The sequence below is a fragment of the Rousettus aegyptiacus genome, unplaced genomic scaffold (assembly GCF_014176215.1).
Source record: "Rousettus aegyptiacus isolate mRouAeg1 unplaced genomic scaffold, mRouAeg1.p scaffold_m13_p_13, whole genome shotgun sequence".
In the NCBI taxonomy this organism is placed as follows: domain Eukaryota; kingdom Metazoa; phylum Chordata; class Mammalia; order Chiroptera; family Pteropodidae; genus Rousettus; species Rousettus aegyptiacus.
This window is the reverse complement of record NW_023416288.1, coordinates 76,370,867-76,392,518: the sequence shown is the minus strand read 5'-3', so window position 1 is coordinate 76,392,518 and position 21,652 is coordinate 76,370,867. Positions and strand designations below refer to the sequence as shown.

Here is a 21,652-nt window from a genome sequence, read left to right as displayed (position 1 = left end):
TTATAGAATAAATGACTTTTCTACAGGTCTCATTTTTTAATAGATCTACTTGGTTTCATGTAAATGAAATTAAATGTTTTCATGTTTTTCTGATTTGAAGCCTTAGGTTTTGAAGTAGGAAGTAACATACTAAGCCGTATTTATGTATTTTCCCCTTTACTGGCTGTATGCCTCTGAATACTGAACTTTTTCCTAGAAAATACTTTCTACAGGCAAATGGATTGTACCTGTTTAGAAAAATGTAATCCTCGTGAAGAAATGGTTCTTTCTAAGTTTGCATTTTTTTAATTTTTTAATTTTTTTGCTGTTTTCTTTACATTTGCAGACACTGTGGCTTCTGTCTAGACTGCTGGGTCTGCCCTTCTGTATTATTCATGTAATAGACCTTAAACACGCATGGGGCATCAGAGCTAGCTCTTTTCGAAACAGTATCTTTACCAAAGATACTGTGATTGACACCATTTTTCTTGAATTTTTATTTTGATATTAGAGGCTGAGGAGCTTTATATTATTTGCTTATAAATTTTCTTAAAGTTTACTGACATCAGTATTTCTTAGATAGCGTTCTTACTGTAGTTGTTATTTTTTCTCTACTTCCTGAATACTTTAATGATGTCTGTTAAAGTTCTAATGTCTTTTTAAAATAGATCAGAAAAAATAAATTTCTGGTAGCATGTTAAAGAATAAAACATCATACGCAGTGTCTCAATGTAGAGATAGTAAAACCATTACTCATTTCTTGCTTACCAGTACTCAAAATGGCAGATATAAAACTTTAATCTGGACATCAGTTCTGTTTTATTTGAATATTTGCCTTCATATAATTGGGGAAAAGCCCTCTGGCTGCACTCACCCAAAGCCATGCTCTTTGGGATTTGAGAGCAGCATGTGTTATTATAGACACTAGGAATGGAGGACCAAGTTAGTCTCTCTCTTACTTTCCTTCCCTCATGGCATGAAAACAAAGCAATATGGGCATTTGCCCATGTAGGTTTTAGAGTTGAGAGTGACTCTAGTGTGAAGAAAGGCAGAATAGACCTCTGATAGTAGTATTTGCTGTAATCCAGAGCTGGATCACAGTGAGGTGGCAATGTCATCATCATATGGATTTCCACAGCAGTTACGTGTAACTTGCACAGGTGCACACATAATAAGACACATGGGGCCAGAAGAGGAAGCCACGGGCCCTGCACCAGAGCCCCTCAGCCCTTTAGACCTTGAGTGTCTCCCTCTTTGAAAAGCAATGAGTTCCGGTTTAAAAAAAAAAAAAAAAAAGCATCTGGCTTAAGCATGCCTCACATAGCCTCTCCCAATTTCCAATAAAACACCTAAGAAAGCCCAGAAAAGGGTGGAAACTCATATTGTGGATAGCAGAATGGGTTTGAAAGGTAAGGTATGTTGCATCTCACTTGCCCAAAAGCAGGTGTGGGCAGTTTTGTCTTCATTATGCCTCCAGATCTGAAACACAAAGTTGGTATCAAGCAGAAATGGGCATTTGACCTCTGCTGCATCCTGACTTCTGAGCCTGCTGAAGTGTTGTTAGCTCTCATAATTCTCCAAGCAGAGAGAGAGGAAATAAATAAGTCTACAAAGTAACAGGAAAAATGCATAAACAAAACAGTACAGTACTTGGATAAAGAATAAGAAAGTGAATCTTGTGACAGTATATTTAATATCCATGGTCATTTTTCAGTTGCCAGCCCTTTAAGAATCAGTCACCAAATTAGAGAGTTTATGTAGTCAATTACACTTTATATACCATATTCATTTGTAAATGGTTTGGGTCGATTTGGAAGGAAAAGAAGACAGGTTGTACCCTGGAGGGGTTTAGAACAGAGCTTTTATCTGTTCAGTTTATTGCTCTGTGCCCAGTGTCTCACACATGATAGAGACCCAGTACATGTCTGTGCAACGAATAGATGGATTTATGAAATACACAATTTTGGAATAGCGGTTTTCTTTCTGGGAAAGATCTGGGGATTGGAATGAGCAGGTCATGTAGGGGCCAAACTCGGCCAGAGAGAGTCTGTATTAGGAAAACCTATAAGACGACAATAAGGATAGTTTACAGAGGGCCTGCTGTGCCAGACTTCGGAATTGGTATTTGATTTTACAAGCACTGCACACTATGTACATTAAGAAAGAATACAAGTCATGACTGAATGGAAGCCTGAAAGATGGGTAGTGGCTGAGAGGGAAGAGGGTACTGAGGGCAGGGGACCAGTGAGTGCTTCTTGGGAGTATTTCAAACACTCCAATTTTCCGAATCCCCAACAGGTCTCCCCCGTCCCCTCCCCAACTCCATACTTGAGTCTTTTTAAGAAAGTTTTTCTTTTACAATGTGTGCATTAGATTCTGCTTCGTGAAGGCTGCAAGAAGATTCTGGTAGCTGACTCTTTGTCTTTACTGAAGAAAATGCATCGAACTCAAATGAAAGGCATTCTGGTTGATGGTGGGTAAAATTGAAATAACTATATTGGAACTAAATGCCTTGCGTTCATAAGGGACAGAGCAAATAGAAATATTGAGTAACCTCAAGTGTATGTGTTTCCTTGCAGAGGAGAACATCTGTGAATCGTGCCTTTCCCCTATCCTTCCGTCAGGTAAGATGGTGGTGGGGGGGGACCTCAAATATGTGTTAATGATGAGTGGAATTAAAATTCGAAGGTAGCTAATCACTATTTATAAAATTCTATGACTTCCCACATAATTCGGTTTAAAGAATTTTAGTCCTCATCTGTACTCTGTTGCATGCTGTTGCTGCTATTCTTTAGAGCCCAGGTTCTCAAACTGGAGTGAGTTGGCATCACCTGGCAGGCTTCTTAAAACTCAGATTGCTGGTCCTAACCTCAGAGGTTCTGATGCAGTAATTCCAGGGTAGGACCTGAGAATTTGCATTTCTAGTAAGTTCCTAGGTGATACTGATGCTGTTGGTTCTGGAGCCATTCTTTGAGAAGCACTGCTTTAGAATAAAACAAAATCAAATGAAACTTACTGTCAACGTGTTTAAATTCCAAGATGGAAGAACCATGTGTGCATGTGGGAAAAATTTTTATAACTTTCTCTTTTCTTTAACATTTTCTTTTCTATATCATTTTGCACCCAAGTTACCTCACATTTCAATGGAAACAGAATCCCCATTTAATTGGAATCATGACTCTTTAAGAGACATGAGCATTTTTTTAATATAGGTTCTGGTATATATCTTCATGTGTAATCAAAGCACCTTACACAGGATCATATGACTTGAAAAGAGGAAAATCCATAATTTAAAAGTAGAAATTAAAGCATAATTATCGGGATGCTAAAAAAAACCCTTTTTAAAATATAAATTCAGCATAGAGAAGTACTAAATAATTTAGTTAATGTATAATGTTTACTTAGATTTAAGGGAGTATGAGAAGTTGTTCCACTGAGGGTCTTTTCTAGAGGAAATAAATAAGATTAGATTTTTTTTTCTTATTTCTCTTTTTCAATGACAGCTGACATACAACATTATATTAGTTTCAAGTGTATAACATAGCAGTTAGACATTTATATAACATACGAAGTGATCCCCCTGATTAGTCTAGTACTCATCTGGCACTATACTACTTTTGACAGTATTATTGACTATATTCCCTATACTGTACTTTGCATCTCTGTGACTATTTTTTTTAACTACCAATCTGTACTTTTTAATCCCTTCACCTTTTTTACCCAGTACCCAAACCCCTTTTTCATCTGTCAGTCATCAATTTGTTCTCTATCTGTGAGTTTGTTTGTTTTGTTTGTTCATTTATTTTGTTTTTTAAATTCCACATATAAGTAAAATATGGTATTTGTTTTTCTATGACTTATTTCATTTAGCAGTATATTCTCCAGGTTCATCCATGTTGTCTTCAATAGTATAATTTCATTCTTTTTTATGGCTGAGTAATATACCACTGTATGTATGTACCATATCTTTATCCAGTTGTCTATTGACAGACACTTAGGTTGCTTACATGTCTTGGCTATTATAAATAATGCTGCAATGAACATAGGGGTGCATATATATTTTCGAGTTAGTGTTTTGGATTTCTTCAGATAAATACCCAGAAGTAGGATTGTAGAGTCATATGGTAGTTATATTTTTAATTCTTTGAGGAACCTCTACACTGTTTTCCATAGTGGTTGCACCAGTTTACAATCCCATCAACAGTTGAGGGTTCTCTCTTCTCAGCATCCATGCCAACACTTATTGTTTATTGATTTATTGATGATAGCCATTCTGACATTGTAAGGTGATATCTCATTGCGGTTTTAATTTGCATTTATCTGATGATTAGTGATGTTGAGTATCTTTTCATATGTCTATTGCCTATCTGTATGTCTTTGGAGAAATGTCTATTCAGGTCCTCTGCTCATTTTTTAATCAGATTGTTTACGTTTTTGGTGTTAAGTTGTACGAGTCTATATATATTTTGGATATTAATCCCTTATAGGATGTATTGTTTTGGCAAATATCTTCTCCAATTTAGTAGGTTGTTTTCATTTTGTCGATATGTAAAACTTTTTTTGTTTGATATAATCTCTTTTGTTTATTTTTTCTTTTATTTCCCTTGCCCAAAGAAACATAACCAAAAAAATGTTTCTAAGAGCAATGTCAAAGAGTTTTCTGCCTATGTTTTGTTCTACGAGTTTTATGGTTTCAGGTCTTACATTAAAGTTTTTAATCCATTTCGAGTTTAGGTTTCTATTTTAAGTGCTTATATTAAAAACCACAGTGGTCACAGGGGAATCAGTGAGCTTTCTTAGTGTTTTAGGCAGCATTTTAACAATATGATTTCATACACCTGCACTGTATAATTAGATTAAATTCCTGCAGAAGTTCAGTACAAGGCAAGGTCACAGCCTAGGAGTTAACCCAGCTCTGCTCTGAAGTCAGTGAATGGTCTTGGCAAAGGCAGTAGGTAAACGGGCAGAAAGTGTTTTTATAAAGCCACAAGGTTAACCTTAGTAAGTAACAATTCTGTTTGTAGTGGGATGGGTGTTGAGAGAAGAGAATGCACATATACATACTGATTCTAATTTTTAAAATAAGTGTTGCATTTGTTATGAAGTTATCCCTAGTTTGTAGGTGTAGTAGTTGACTTCAAGACCAAGCAAGTAACCAGTGATTCACATAGCAATATAATTGTAATATCTCCTTTGCATTTGATCACCTTTCCAACTCAGGAGTACATTTATAAATAAGTAATTCTCCTAAGGCAGTTCATTTAACTATAGCTGGACTTTCACTAAGACTGGTTTAAGACAGAGGTCCAAGGTGGCAGTGACATAGGAAGATGCTGAACTTGCCCTCTCCCATGAACAAACTGAGATATACACATAGAGAGAAATCTCTCTTTACACTTTTTCAAGACTAGAAGAGAGATATTTTGTCTAATTCATATAAACATAAAAAGTCAAAACAAAACAAAAAGACAGAACAATGTCTTTCAAATAAAGGAACAAGAAAATTCCCCAGAAATAAACCCTAAGGATATGGAGACAAGTAATTCCATGATTTAAAAAATTAAAAAAAAAAAAAAAATGAGGTCATAAGGATTCTCACCAAACTTGATAGTGGAATAGAGGAACTTAGGGAGAACTTCTACAAAGACTTAGAAAATATAATAAAGAACTAAGCAGAGCTGAAGAATATAATAACTGAAATGAAAAATACATTAGAAGGAATCAATAACAGATTAGCTAATACAGAAATATGTATCAGCAACCTGGAATACAGACTACTGGAAATCAGCCAATCAGAAGAGCAAAAGAAAAAAAAAAGAATTCAAAAGACAGGGATAGTTTAAGGGATCTCTGTGATAACATCAACCACACACATATTCGCATTACAGGGACCCCAGCAGGAAAAGACAGACAGAAAGAAATAGAAACTTAATTTAAAGAATAATGGCTGAAAACTTTTCTAACCTGAGAAAGGAAACAGACTTCCACGTCCAGGAAGCACAGAGAGTTCCAAACTAGATGAACCCAAATAGACCCACACCAAGACATATCGTAATTAAAATGGCAAAACTTAAATATAAGGAGACAATCTTGAAGGAAGCAAGAGGAAAACAATAGTTACATACAAAGGAAACCCCATAAGGCTATCCGCGGATTTCTCAGCAGCAACTTTACAGGCCAGAAAGGAGTGGCAGGACATTTTTAAAGTGCTGAAAGAAAGAAATCTACAACTTAGAATAACTTACCAAGCAAGCTTACTCAAAATTGAAGGACAAGCAAAGAGTTTCCCAGACAAGCAAAAACTAAAGGAGTTCATCACTATTAATCCAACTTTACGAGAAATATTAAAGGAAGAGTCTTCTTTAAGCAGATGGAAAGACCATAATCAGAAATAGGAAAATATGAGAAAGGAAAAAATATTACAAGTAAAGTCAAATATTCAATAAACACAGCAAATCAGACATTTAAAAAGCTACTACAAAGGTCAAAAGACAAAAGTACCAAAACTCAATTCATACTGCAATAATGAGATACACAACACAAAAACATCTAAAATATGACTACAGAAACATAAAGCATGGAGCAGGAAGTAACAATGAAATTCTTTTAGCATATGTTTGAATTTAAATGTCTGTCATTTGAAAATAAGCTGTTATAGGTATAGAATGATATACAGAAATCTGGTGATAACCACAAACCAAAAACCTACAAAAGATTCACAGAGAATAAAGATAAAGGAACCCACACAAAATACTAAGGAAAAGCAGCAAACCACAAGGGAAGAAAACAGAAAAAGAAGGAACAAAACAGAACTATAAAAACAACCAAAAAACAATTAACAGTTAATACCTTAGAGGGTATTGTGCTAAGTGAAGTAAGTTGGACAAAGACAAATACCATAAAATTGCACTTATATGTGGAATCTAAAAAATGAAACAAATGAATAAACAAAACAGACCTATAGAGAAAGTGAATAAGCTAATGGTTGCCAGGGAGGGTGGTAGGAGGATAGGGAGAAACAAAAAAGACTGGTTTTAAAGTTCCTGATCTGACTATTGCATTGAGTCCTTCTCCCTTTTTTGCTGCCTAACCCCCCAGATGCAGCTAAGCCGTTCAGCGTGGTGGTCTTCCATTGCCGGCATATGTTCCACAAGGAGTGCTTGCCCGTACCTAGCATGGTGAGTTGGCCACTTGGCCACTATCAGCTAAAAAGAAATTGATGTAGTCAGCGGGGAGTGCTCACAATTGTAGCCTGTCATCCTGTGGTTCTGTAGGTTCTCAAAATTGTAATACAGTTTTATGTCGCATAAGAAAAAATTTGCCTAATTCCTAACTGTGAAAATGCTTAATATAGTATATAAAATGTCATGAAAGCATATTTAAGTGAATCGGTTCATGTAAAATTGATGATTGTTAAGCTATAGAGATGTAAGAACCGTTTTTTGTTTTGTATAACTTTCTTAACCTGATTTCTCTATCATGACACTGCTATTTTTTTAGTGTCATGTTCCTTCAGGTCACATTAGACTTGTTTCGCTGTAGGGTGTCCTTTGAGTCACAGAATGACAGCTCTTGTAGATGGAATCCTATGTGAACCAGCAGTAATCTCCAAGAGAAAGAGTGACATCCCTCCTTGCCCCCAACCAATGCTCTCATATTTTTGAGAGTAAAAAGAGAAGAACATTGTTTTAAATCTGTGTTTTGATTACATTTTTAGAACTCTCCTGCACAATTCTGCAACATCTGCAGCGCTAAGCACCGTGGACCAGGAAGTGCCATTTTGGAGATGAAAAAATAGCTCCCTTCTGTTTGTCATTTTCTTCCTCGCCACTCTTTTGAAGAAGGTTTTTGCAACAACAGAAGCATTTGCTGACACCTGTGCTGTTAAGAGATTTGTACATGTTTGTGTTATGTTCAAAACAAGTTTCTTCATCTTCACCTGTCTGCTAGAGGTTTCTCTTTGCAGCTGATAAAGATGTTAGGTTTCTGCCCATTCATACCTTGAAATATTTGAGTTCATAGTCAATATTTCATCATGTATTTGTTTGGCTCAGTCTTTATTTAGGAATAGAAACATAAGTCTGGGAGTTGGAAATGAATTTTTACATCCTAGTAAAGTTATTGGTCCATAAAGTGCACTGTGGAGAGTTGTCCACAGCCTTCTAATCATCACTAACACGTCTGTCAAGCCAGCTCCTTCATCACTAGAAGGTGTTCCATGTACTTTCCTGACAATAATTCTTGCATTCTGAGTTTGGCTTTTTTCCTATATATTAGTTGTGGTTATCTTCTTAATAGGTGTTTAGTGAAACATTGTGCAAATTGTCACTTATTCAGCATCTGGGAATAACATGAGCAGGCTGACATCATGCAGTTTTATGTTGACTATTGACATATTCTGTGTGTGCTGATGACTAGCAGTGTCTGGCCCTGGCATGCACTCAGCATTTGTTGATTGAATAAATGTTAGCTCTGCCCATCTTAAAGACTCACTTTTATTTGATCGAACAGCTTTAGTCAAAAATTCTGGCACCTTCATAAGGAATGGAAGAGTTTCAGCACCTTACAGTGTGACAGGTCGTGGTTAGATTTTGCCAGCTGGGAGGAAATGGATGATACTGTAGAATCTGAAAGATTCTCAGAAGTTTCTCAGGAGAAATGGAACTCTGATGTCAGAGGACGGGCTTAGTGGTGGAGCCTTCTCTGCCCTCTTAGAACAGAGAGCACATGAGATAGAGGGAGAGAATTCAGACTTGTGACTGTGTTCCTTTGTTCTTGGTTTCATCCAGCCTGAGATATACTGCCATCCTCTAATGAGTGTAAAAATGTGGAAACCATATACTCACTGCCCCCATTCTCTTAGTCCCATAAACAGAAATAAATGCAGCTTTCTACTTCTATTTTTGGGGGGAGAAGGCAGGATGCTAATAAGTACTGAGCACATACTGACCCCAAACTTGATGCAATCATTCTCCATCTCGTTAATTCTCATGGCACCCCAGGAAAAAGATATTATATTCCTTAGTTTACTGATAAAGAGGTGTTACCACAGTCACACAGATGACTACCTAACTTCAGAGCACAGGACTTTGCTTTAAGAAATCATAGGGCCAAGTTCAGAGGAAATGCACAGTATATCTCTTGCACTGGAGTTAAAAAGAATATTCTGTAGCACACAATAGACTCTGTTAGTCTTAAAAATTTAGAACTAGAAACTCCTTTGTTGTTACTGAATGTAACCCTCCGGTCCTCTCAGTATGTAATCCTTCTGCTATACTGCTAGTTTTCAGTTTTTGTTTTTTGTTTTAACCAGAGAAACCCCTCCTTCACGAAAAACCGCACAAGTAAACCCAGTTTGAATCACAGGTGAAAAGCCAAGCTACTCCACTTATATTGGAAAAGAGGAACATAGTTGCAAAGTATGTTTTGTATCTTCTCCTTAAAGAAAGCCATTCTCTGAGTGTGAAATAACCAAGTCAAATGTCGTTTTGTGATAGCTTTATTTTGCATTTTTTAGCCAAAATGATTTTACACTTGTTAAAGTATGTTCATCTTTGAGAATTTTTGAATTCTCGATAAATTCTTAATTAATTTAGTTGATAGTGTTAATTCTGTTTTTCGATATTATAAAAACATTTATGAGCAGTTACTAGGTGTCAGGCACAGATAAAAGCACTCCGCATGTGTTATCTCTTCATCACACCAACCCTGTGAGATAGGTGGTGGCAGCAGCAGCAGCAGCAGCAGCAGCAGCAGCAGCAGCAGCAGCAGCATCTTCTTCTTCATCTTCTTCTTCTTACAAATGAGGAAACTAGAACACATAAAGGTAAGTAATTGGTCTAAGGTCAAGTAGCAGATGAGTGATACAGCTGAATTCAAACCCATGCATCAGCCTTCAGAGTCCATGATCCTAACCACTGCATATTTGACCCTTTTTTTAGAAAGTATTTCTTTGACCTGTTTTGGTCAGTGTATAGAAAACAAAATCCACTCTAGTAGCAGAATAGGATTTCTGATAAAGTATCGATGGCTTACAGAATTATTGAGAGGCCTAAGATAATAGGGAGAGCTCCCAGGAACACCTCACACAGCCTTCCCCCCCAGAACTGGGCCAAGGGTACCGCCAACCCACCACCTGGGGACAAGCTGCACAGAGCAGTGCAAATCCTTATTTTTAAGTAAACTTTATATAAATAAAATAATACACATTTTTCATTTATTTTAAGGTTCACTCAGTAATATTAAAAAAGGAATATTATGTCTACATATATTTGTAGGAGACATTTCTGTGTGCTAAATATCACATTAGTTTATTCTGATTTCTCTTATCAAGACTCTGGCTATTAAAACTCCACCAGTTTTGATACTAAACAGTAATTTTGCACTTCCCGAACATCTGTTCCTGGACTGATTGTCACTTCACAAATTCTGGAAAGATGCCATCTTCTTTTGACATGCAGTGGAGGCTTGGGCTGATTGGAATCAATATGATGTTAGTAGTAAAGATGAGACGGGAGAGAATGAAAAACTCCAGTGGCAGGTGTCCCAAGTTAGCCAATCCCAGCGCTTTCTTTACATTCACCCAGAATGGTTGTTCTAAAATGAAAATGTAGTCAGGGCATTTCTGTTCTCCATACCCTCAGGGGTTCGCATGCCCTGCACATGAAAGGGCTTTTAGGGTTTGGGCTTGATTCTTTCAATCCATTGCATTTCACTTTGCAGCCCTGTTTTTATCATTCCCTGAGCTCTGGCCATTACAGATCGACTTGTGGGTCCCTTACCTCCCTGCTGTTTTCCTTCCTATAATAGTCTCTGCTCACTCTGACCTCAGACTGGATTGGAAACCTCTCACTTGTCCTCTATTTGCCTTTGTCACACTGCACTGCAGTTGTCTGTATAGCAAGTATAATCTCTGTCTACAAACTCAGGTCTGGAAAATAATAATGTTTAATACCTCTCTTGAATCTGTCTGTAGTCTACCTAGTGGTATAAATTTCATCTTAGTTCATGGTAAGCTCAGATAATCAGGCTTTTCTGAATTAGTTCAGGGACTCTTTCTCTCCTGGGTTACCTCTACGTTATGGTGGTAGGGATGATCTCGTGTCCAGTACCATTGAGAAGGAGGCTTCTGGTCATCAGTTAACCTCTGTTCACACTAGCATTGGTTGAAATGCCGTCTTCCCCGTTGCCTTCCATCAACTGCATCTGCTCCGGGCATCTCTTAGATGTCTGCAGTCCTAGCTAGTCCCTGGTCCTCAGTCCTTGTTCTTTTCCTGCTCCTGCTGCTTCTGACCACCAAGCCTCTGCACTCCACTTCTGTCTGCCTGGTGACTCTGGTGCTGTGGGAAATTCAGACTTGCCAACCAAAGTGGTCTTTTCTTGTTATTTGCTCACCATGCCCTACGGGGTTCGGGGAGGGTTGAAGAAGGTGGAACATTCAGTTTGCAAGGCTTTATACCTTCGAAGGAAATGGAAAGTGAGGGTCTTCTGCTCTCGAAGCTCCAAATCTCTGCTGGCTCTATCTCTACCTCATCCCCTCCCCTCCTTACCCCCACCCCACTCCCAAGAATTCAATCCCAGAGTAGAGAGTAAGATACTCTTTCTCTCAGCTCTTCTCCTTGAGCCCATCTGCCCCTCCTGCTTTACCCCAAAACAGTAAAACGCTTCTTTATTAGGCCAGTGGAACTGCCTCTTACATTATCATGTATCGTTTTTAGTGTAAAGTTTGATTTTGGCACCCAAAAGGCTTAGGATCCTCTAAGCTGTGGACTCTTGAATTTTTAAGAATCTATTTTGGAACTTAAAGGCTTGCTTTTTCTTCTCTTGCCGTATCATCCTTGCCCTTGTTGATGTCTTGCTATGAACAAGAAAACAATAGCAGAAAGCGCAAGGTGGGGAACGACCTACCTGATCACTACCAACATACCATCCTGTCATTTTCACTTATGTGTTGGTCTTATACTGTGGACTGTGTGAGCTTAGTAAAGACAAGGAATGTATCCCGTTCATCTTTCCAGTGATAGAGTGACACAAAAGAGGCACTTGAAAATGTTTGTCAAATGGATGAAAGTAAGCCCAGTCTTTCTCCCCTGTCGAAGGTAGACAGACAGGTATTGTGATATATACTTTATATATATATACAGCATTCTGTGACGAGTGACATTACTGTAAATATGACTCTCCTGGTGAATGTTCTCTATTGACCTGCTGTCATCTCTGCCTCCTTGTATTCCTCCTTCTTGATCCTCACTGCCACAATCCAAAAAGTCTGCTTTCCTCTGTAATGAGCACACTTCATTCTCGTTTATCCCACTTGAAACGTAAACTTTGAGTGTTCTTCTTCCTCTGTGTTCCCATCCAAGTCTGCGATCCTTTCTCACCATACTATCTTTTGTATTCTCACTGCCACTGGCTTAGACTCAGATTCTTATTATGTATCATCTGGATGGGTTATAACTAATTCCTTCCCGGTTTTCCTGCCTCCAGTATTTACACTTTTCTGATTTTATTCTGTACCCATCTTCTACATTAATATTCCTTCCAGACTGATCCAGTTAAGTTCCCAGATATTCACAATGCTTAAAATCTCTGCTAATAAATTCTTCCCGAGTCTTCAACTCCTCTTTTCTACCCTACCTGTTTATCTATTTAAAACCCAACTGTCAAAATCCAGCTTAATGTCTTAACCATCTCCATGTCTTCTTTCTCAACATACTTTGCCCCGCAACTTACAGCAATATGCACTCCAACCTCTTATTACTGTAGGGCAAACGTTTTTAAAAATAAAAGTTATTTATTTGATATATTATCCTGTATCCATGTCTTATCCCCCCCCCCAAAAAAAATTGCTCCTCAGAGGAAAGAAATCTGTTAAAATCTCCAAAAGCATGCTACAGAAAGGGCACTCATTAAAATGTCCCCTGATGGACAGAGCAAGACCTAATTCTCCCCTTGGCTGTGGGGTTCTTTCCTCAGGAAGAAGTGTTGGGAATATTATGGCAGAAATCATGGAGAAGAGCCCTGCTAGCCTGGGTAGCTCCTACAATTTATCTTTCTTGATACCTGATGACTGACTACATTGGTACATCTGTTTCCTATAGTTCCCCTTTCATGCTGTGACTTTCTAAAAGTGAACCTTTCTATTCACTGTCAAAAATCAGACACACTGGTAAGGTACTTGGCTCCAGACACTATAAATGCCTGAATAAGTCAGATCACCATAGGTCACTGTATTCAAATAAAATGTTTTTTCCAGAATTAATCTAGCATTTTGCCTTGGTTATTCCAAATGGCCTCAATTCCCTTTTGCATCGATGTTGTCATATCAATGACATTTTCAAAATATTGTCAACTCCTCTTTGACTAGAATGATCATTTAATGTATGATCCCAACCAAGACATTTTGAGAATGTGAAGAGGCACTATTAAAAACTACTCCAAACCAACAGATCTTTCCCTGGCTACCTAAGAATTATGTCACCCTGTATATATCTCATAGTACTATTGGTTTGATCCTACTTGTAACAGAAGGAGGAAAAAAATGTTACTTAAAGCCAAAACTGACAATAGGTTCTACCTTCTAAGGGAAATTGTATAAGTACTACGAGTGTGTGTGTAGGGGAGAGGGGGGCACACTGCTCTCTTGCGCTTATAAAAACTGGTGGGGTAATAGAGATGGAGGCTCAAGAGGGAGAGAGGAAACACCAAAAATTCAAAATCCCTTCAAATTCTTTGCTGCAAAGCTGTGCAAATTATTGAATCTTTAGGTAATGAGAGTTAGTTCAGAGTTCTGCCAGGAATGAAGAGCTGAGTTCTCTGCTTTCTGAAGAGGAAGGCATTGAGAGTTGAGGGCATTGGGAAATATAGGAGACCAAGCAACCTGGCTGATAAAGGACTTTTAAGAAAAGGAAAGATTAATACTCATTTTTATGCTGCATTGGTGCTGAATCCTCCATCTCTCTGAAACATTCAGTAAGCTCTGGTATATAAACAGTGTCTGTGAGTAGTTTTTAAGGAAAACAGGAGCTGTATTCTGAATCCAGGACCCTGAAGAGCAGAAAGAAGTGAACAGTGGCAGGAGGCAAGAGCTGGCATTGACTGGGAACAGGAATTCAGGCCCACAAGTGACAATGAGAATATAAAAACCTGAAATATGCTGAAATGACTGGTCTTCCCTAGGAAAAGGACTAAACCTTGAGACAATTACATTTAATGTCACAGGACAGACTGGGTGACCTCAGCTACATTAAGTGATATATTAACAAAATTAGGCTATGGAGTACAAATATAACCTTCAATTTTATAGGTAATTTTACTTCAAAACCTGTATATTGTGTCACTAGGCTCTTATTCTAACCCTAACGTGTACTTCGTTTTATAGACACATCTGTATATTCTGGTTTCTTCAGGATTGTTTTCCATCATGATCTATGTGCAAATAGGAAGGTTCGTAGATGACACAAGTATGGTGAAAGGAATTCATAAGAGAATCCAAAATGAAAATTGCCTTGTAATATTTAATAAATATGCAAAATTTAATAGAGGTAAAATGCAAAATTCTTCAGTTATACTAAAAAAAAAATCATACAAAAATGGTTAGGAGAGACCTGGTTAGTGGTTCAAATGAAAAGAAGCTTTGAATAAAAAATAGGAGTGCTTTGCTCTGAAGTTAGACACTATGTTTTAATCCATTTTCTGTCCATAAGAAACAGTTTGGGTAAGTTACTTGACATCTCTAAGCTTCAGCTGCCTCACATTTAAAATGGTGTGATAATAATAGCATCTACTTTGGAAGATGTTCAGAGCATTAAGTGAGATGATGCATGGAAGGTGCTCAGCTAGTACAAGCACAGAAAAAGTAACTAGACAACAGCAAATGCTTCATATATGTCAGCCTCCGAGATGATCCCCATGATCCCACCTCTACAGTGTTGGTCTATGACCAATAGAATGTGGCAGAATTGATGGTGCATCATTTCCAAGATTATGTCATAAAGGACACTGTGACTTGACATCACTCGGGGGAAGCCATGTTGTGAATGGAGGGGCACACTATGTGAGGAAGCAGAGTCCTCTGCCAGAAGCATGTAAGGGAGCTTGGAAATGATTCTCCAGTGGCAGTCTAATCTTCAGAGTCTACAGCCCCAGTCAACAGCTGGTAGAAAATTTATGAAACACACTGAGCTGAAAGCACCCACCTATGTCACTCCTGGATTCCTGATTCTCAGAAACAGAGAATAAATGTTGGCTATTTTAAGTTCCTAAGTGTTGGGGGCATTTGTTACACAGCAGTAGATAACTAATACAGTAAGTGCTTAGTAACCATTAGCCTTCTTACTGTTCCTTGACCACAAATATGGACCATCGGTGACTGCTTAAAAATCTAATGCAACATTTTAATGGACTTGTCCTGTTCACGGAAAGCAACATCTCCATTCTGCATGCAAAAGCGCTTTGTTTAGGCCAATTTTTAACATTTGACAGGAGTAGCTAAAAGCATGATAGAATTTGAAGTAATACTATTTAAGAAAAAGTGAGAGAATTGGATACTACATTATTTCAAAAACATGAAAACTGAGGGGCATACTAATTTTCAATATTTAGAGGGATACCCCATAAAATGGGAAAGAGAAGGTAGTCTTGCTGCTTCAGTAGCTTAACCGTAAGAAAACTTTCCAACATCCAGATGTCCAGTGCCAGATGAGTATGCCCCTGGAGGGTCACGGCCTGGAGGAGTGGGGCTGGTTCCGGCCAAGGTTGCTGCTGGCTGACCTCAGGCCTGCCTTTCACAGTAGAAGGTCTGTAAGGGCCTTTTCCACTCTAAGCCTATGTAAATCCCTCCAGAAACAGCAAATTTAATCAGTTCCTTTCACGCTCTGCTATTTTTGTACTCAGATCCTCTCCTATCTGCTGTGTGTCTGAATACCTATTAATTCAGTGTCACTACAGGGTCCTTTCCCCATCCTCCCCCCAGTCAAGGTCCACTTGTCTCCTGTCTGACCGTTTTGCAGCTTGTTTTTTTGCCAGATTAATATCTGTTCTTCCTTCAAATTATAATAATGCTAGTTCTTATAGAGCTGCCAATATTTTACTTTTCTAAAAGGAGAATGAGCATGAATATGTCTCCACATGTGTTAAGGGCAGAACTGTTTTCTCAAAAAATTTATGTCAAAGTCCTAACCCCCAGTACTTCAGAATGACTACAATCGTAGATCAGGCCCCATAAAGAGGTAATTAAGGTAAAATGAAGTCATATGGGTGTGCCCTAATCCAATAAGACTGATGTCCTTATAAGAAGAAATGTGGACATTTTATGCACGCATAAAGACCATGGGAGGACACAGTGAGAAGGTGGCCATCTGCAGGCTGAGGAGGGAGGCCTCGGAAGAAACCAAACCTGAAGATAGCTTGTTCTTGGACTTGCAGCCTTCAGAATTATGAGAAATACATTTCTAATGTTTAAGCCATTCAGTCTGGTTTTCTGTTAAAGCAGCCCTAGCAAACGAATGCAGCATAATTCCTTGTTCCAGCAGTGGACTGTCTCAGCCACAGGAACACACTGCCACTACCTGCCCAAGGCCACTGCCTGCACTTCTGATAAGTACCAGACATGCCACTGAGTCCACTCACATGCTGGAGCTCTTTCAAAAATGCCATTTGTCTATCATTTCTTCAGGTATTATTTATGCTTTCTCTCAGGTTCTTTGGTGTCAGGCTCCCCACAAAACGTGTTGATGGGAGTGTATAACAGGAATTGTCTATTTATTTAAAGCAATGTGAAAGGACTCAAGAATCTAAATTTCTAATTGCAAAAATCTAGAATAGGTGCTCTTAAGAACTTAGTAAAATATTTGTGGATGATGTTACTTTAATTTGAAGTTCATTTTAACATAGGTAGCTTCTTTAAGGTCCTTTTTTCGCTTCAATAAAAAAATGTTTATGCTAAGATTTAAGTTCAAAATATGTAATTTCACCTCTACAGACATTTGGTAACATGATTGCATTAGTCAGGACTCCTGGTTGCAACTGAGAAAAACACAAATTAAAATAAGCTTGGTCAAAATGAAGGCTTTACTGTGAAGGGTTGTGGGATTGGAAGAAGGATGCTGTGCCTGGCTTCTGGGATTCTGATAAGGCCAGTACGCTCAGAAAAAGAGCCTCGTGCAACTTGAGACAAGGCTGACTTCCTGAAGAGATGGCACCCACAATTGATTACCCTGTGCAGAGTAACAGACTGATGAGCCTAAGAGAATCCATGGTTTTCTGGATGAGTTTTACCATGAGGATGAGAAATTCACCAGTATTTGAGCCAGCACTTTTAGCTGCATTCTCACATATTTCTTCTCAGTTGTAAATAGTGTCAACAGAAAAGTGGAGGGCACGCTCTTCCATTAGTGAGGACAGTGTCTGAACTCAACTTACTAATGATGGGGAGGGGAAGGTGATGCTTCCTTGCTAATCCCTACACATTCTTCAGTTTCAGTATCCCTTTCCCAGAGTTGCCTTCTCTACCTTTCCAGATGAGGCTAGCTTTCCCATTAAGGGCCTCCAGGGAAAATTGGACGTGCCAAATACTTTTGAAATCTTGAAATTACTTAATTTTCATTTGATTCCCACTAGACTATTAATTCCCAGATAGCAAGAAGTATCATTAATTCTGTCAGTCTCCAGTGCCTAGTTAAGTACCTGAAATTTATATAAAAGACATTCGAATATATATGCACTGACTAGTAGGATAACAGTGGTGCTAACTCTGCATCAACAGCAGTTTACTCAGGCCCAAATATAATAGCTGAAGGGAAGATGTGTTAGCCCCTGTAAAAGGCTAAGCCTGGGCCAGTCTTCATTCAGTCTCCCTTCCTCTCTGTTCAAGTGGTCACATATGGTGCAATTGTCATTGTGGTTTGAGAAAGTCCAAAGAATCAGGCATGGTACACTCTCTGTGCTGTGGGCATGTTGAAGAAAGAAGAGGTAGAGAAGAAAGAGGAAAAAAGAAGGTGGAGAAGGACAAGGAAGAGAAGGAAATAATACTGGCCTTGGAAATGGGAAGTCAAAGTGTCCTAAAGTGTACGATGAAGGGAACACTGGTTTGTGAGCTTTGTTGATGTTAAGAGTCTCACTTTCCTTCAAATTACCATTTTTCCTGAACCTCTAGGTCCAGAATAAGTCAGAATTTGCCTCTCCCTTTTTGTACTGACTAGCAATTTGCATGTTTGTCTGCCATAGCATAGTTATGAAAGTGTCCATCTGCCCAAGTAGATGGGAACTGTGGAAGGTAGAGACCATGTTTTCTCCATTCATATATAGATAGATAGATAGATAGATAGATAGATAGATAGATAGATAGATATACACACACGCACACACACACACACACATACATATACACATAACATACATGCGTACATACATACACACATACATACATACAAACATACCTCAGGACCTACTTAAAGGGGTTGCCACACTTTCAAGGCCAGATGCTCTGCAGATGGACAAAAGCATCCCGAAGAAGACAATGGTGCCAAAGATAGTTGGGTGTATTCTGACTTTAGATGATGATTTTTATTCAAGGCTGTACCCTAATGCATAATTAGAATATTCATTTGCATTCACTTCTATCTTGCAGGCACATATATTCTATCTCATGTAATCATTATAAAAATTCCATGAGATAAGTGTTCTTATTCTCATTTTACAAAGATAGTGGCTGAGACCCAAAGAGATAGAATAACTTGCTCAAGTTGGAAAATGTCAGAGTCAAAGTTGTAAGCAGGTCTCTGTGACTCTGTCACTCCAACCTGTACATTTTCATACTGTACAGTTTTTATTTTTAAATCTCCATCAACATGCCATTCTGTCACAGGAATAAAATAAAGAATTAAAACTGAAGAGTGTTCTGTGCCTCAGCTCTTAACAAAATAGTTTAAAAACCATAGTTTCTCAAGTTACATGTGTTAACTTAAATGCTCCCAAAAGGAGTGATGCAGCTTTGCTAAGGGCTGGCCCTCTCCAGTCCTTTCTCCAGAGGCAGAGCCAGACAGTGGAGGAATGATTCAGTTTCATGGTCACCCAAAAAGTGCTAATGAAATTGGCAGTTTCCCAAGGGATGCCATTTTATTTGATGCACAATATGGAAGACCCACCAAGGGACTAAACTGCTTGGTTTTCAGCTTTCTTCCTTACACCTCCATAGCAACCTCAGTCCTGTCTGAAACATCTTTGATTCCCTACCAAATAACCTTTAAATGACCCTGTATTCAAGGCTGCACCCTTGGTACATATTTAGGGTACTCCTTCAAGATCACTGGAAATACTTTGGATTATAGTTTTCTTCCCAAAGTGCCTACAATTTCTTATATTCATTTAATATAGAAAAATGACTTTAATAACCTCAACAGCCTGGTCACTGGCAGTATCCACAGCTAAGATTTTATGAATATAATTTTTCTTCATGGCCACAAAAATAATGGGAATTTCATTTTTTCGGTAACAAATAGTGATGTTCCTGAATGGAAAACACATATTGGTCTCAAGAGATTTGAGCTAAGGTTTTTTCCCAGAAATACATTTAGAATGCATCTGAGGCACAGTTCAGAGGAAAGAGAGCCCCTCCTCCACTAGTTACAGAAAATTATGTATATTAACTGTGGTTGGCCCAAATTGGTTCATACGCACACACTTGGAGCCACTGGATGAGAGTCAATCTCATCCTAACCAAACAGATTGAGACTAAGAGTGAGGAGGAGGCTGGGGTTTGAAGGAAACAGTAAAATGAATATATTTTTAATATATTAAAATAACCTGTATAAACCTATTTACCAAAGGAAAAAAAAAAAGAAAATAAAGAAATAAAGGGAAAAAAAAACATTCACCAAGAAATTTCCATGGTCTACATCCTCACACACTTATAAGACTATATGTACTATGTACTATGGTCGGAGCAGGGTTAAAAGAAAAGTTGAATAAGACAGTCCCTGCCCTCAAGAAACTCAACTAGAGTTTCTCTCATACAGAAACTGGTCAAGTAAAGAGAAGCACTCATGATGTATTTCAAACAGAGGAAATATAGCACAGGGACATATTGGCAAAGATGCTCGCAAGGCTAGAAAAGCAAAAGAAAGAATGAGGGCTACTGCTGAGGCAGACAGGAAGGAGTGATACCCAAAGACGAGAAGCTGCTAACATCAATGCTGGGCTGGAGCGCATATACAGGTGTGACCTGCCAGTTTTCTGTGACATTTGCGGTCAGTTCTGGATATGTCGAAGCGATGCTGTATTGACCGATGATGAAACTGCTGAAAGGTGCTGCTAGGGTCTGAAATCACCCCAGTGCTGCTATCACTGTAGCAGTGCTAGCAACCACAAGCAAACATCAGCTGCTGCCAGCAACTCCCACACCACTGGAGCCAGAAGTTTGAAGATTTTCTCTTCCTGCTGCCTTCTGATCTCCCACTCATGTTTTCTATTGGTGGGACATAAGAATCTGGCTGGTAAGAGAACCTAGAAAATGTAGTTTGCAGATTTATAGCCCCAACAAAGTGCGGAAGGGCATATGTGAGGCTTTGAGATAGTAAGTAAATAACCAGCACCATGGTACAAGCAGATCATTTCAAACCAGGAAATGCATAAAATGCTACAGGAGCAGATGAGTAAATCATCTAACGCAGAAATGGGCTGAGGAAAATTACCTTATCCAATTCTGATAAGATATGTATTAATTAGCCATTTATTTATTTCTTAACTCAGCAGATTTAACTGCCTTTATGTAACGAACAAAAGGGATGAAATAAAATAGAGAGAGCAGCTTATGTGAGAGAGAAAGGTATTTGTCACATAATGGAACTGCAAGATATGAAGTGAGGTAAAAGAGTCAAGTTGTGAAAGACATACAGACAAGGCTATGGGTCGGACTTTATTCCTAAGAAAAGTACGGACTGGGGGAAGTAGGGAGTGTGAGTTGGGGATCATTGAAGGATAAGGAGGGAATGAAATGATCAGACTAATCTGTGTTCTGGAGCGGTCATTTTGGCTGCTATGGAGGAATGTTTTAGGGGACAAGACCAGAAGGAATCCCCTACCCATGAAGTCAGTGGTAACAATACAGGCATGAGACAGGCCTTTGGGACTCAAACTTTCCTAGGGCCAACCAAAGCACTCTTCGTAGGAGGCTACCCACCTTACATATGAGCTTAATTCTTCCTGGGGGAAACTGGTCCAATTCAGCCTGACACTACAGATATTGTGAAGATGTTACACTTGAAAATATTTATAAATTGTGAGTTAGATATATTTGGCAAGAAATGTGAGTCTTTATGAACAGTTTAAGACTGACATTGCTGGTGACAGCATGTTTATCGAAGCCCAGGAAGCGAGATATAAAGAGATGACCTGCAATCTTACTCCCACTCCAATCATCACACCTCCACATTTCTACCAGTCTGCTATACAGTCATGTGCCACTTAACTAGGAGGACACTTTCTGAGAAATGTGTCATTAGGTGATTTGATCATTGTGCAAGCATCATACAGTGCACTTATACAAACCTAGGTGGTTTAGCCTACCACACACCTAGGCTACACGGTATGCAACCATCTTATGTGCTGTCACTGATAAAAACATTGTTATATAGCACATGACTGTAATTGATAATGTTAAAGGAATGAAATAGAA

General features: G+C 38.5%; 1 protein-coding gene across 2 annotated transcripts in view; it reads left to right on the top strand.

Annotated features, from left to right (window-relative positions):
• The window catches only part of VPS41 (VPS41 subunit of HOPS complex), a 166,757-nt gene extending 158,292 nt beyond the window's left edge, over nucleotides 1-8,465 (top strand). For both annotated transcript variants that reach the window (XM_016128120.2, XM_016128121.2), the window contains exons 26-29: nucleotides 2,353-2,452; nucleotides 2,559-2,603; nucleotides 7,078-7,157; nucleotides 7,697-8,465. In XM_016128120.2, the coding sequence (XP_015983606.2) occupies nucleotides 2,353-2,452; nucleotides 2,559-2,603; nucleotides 7,078-7,157; nucleotides 7,697-7,777 (306 nt within the window). In that variant the 3' untranslated portion in view covers nucleotides 7,778-8,465. The remainder of the gene's footprint in view (nucleotides 1-2,352; nucleotides 2,453-2,558; nucleotides 2,604-7,077; nucleotides 7,158-7,696) is intronic.
• Nucleotides 8,466-21,652: the final 13,187 nt, after the last annotated feature.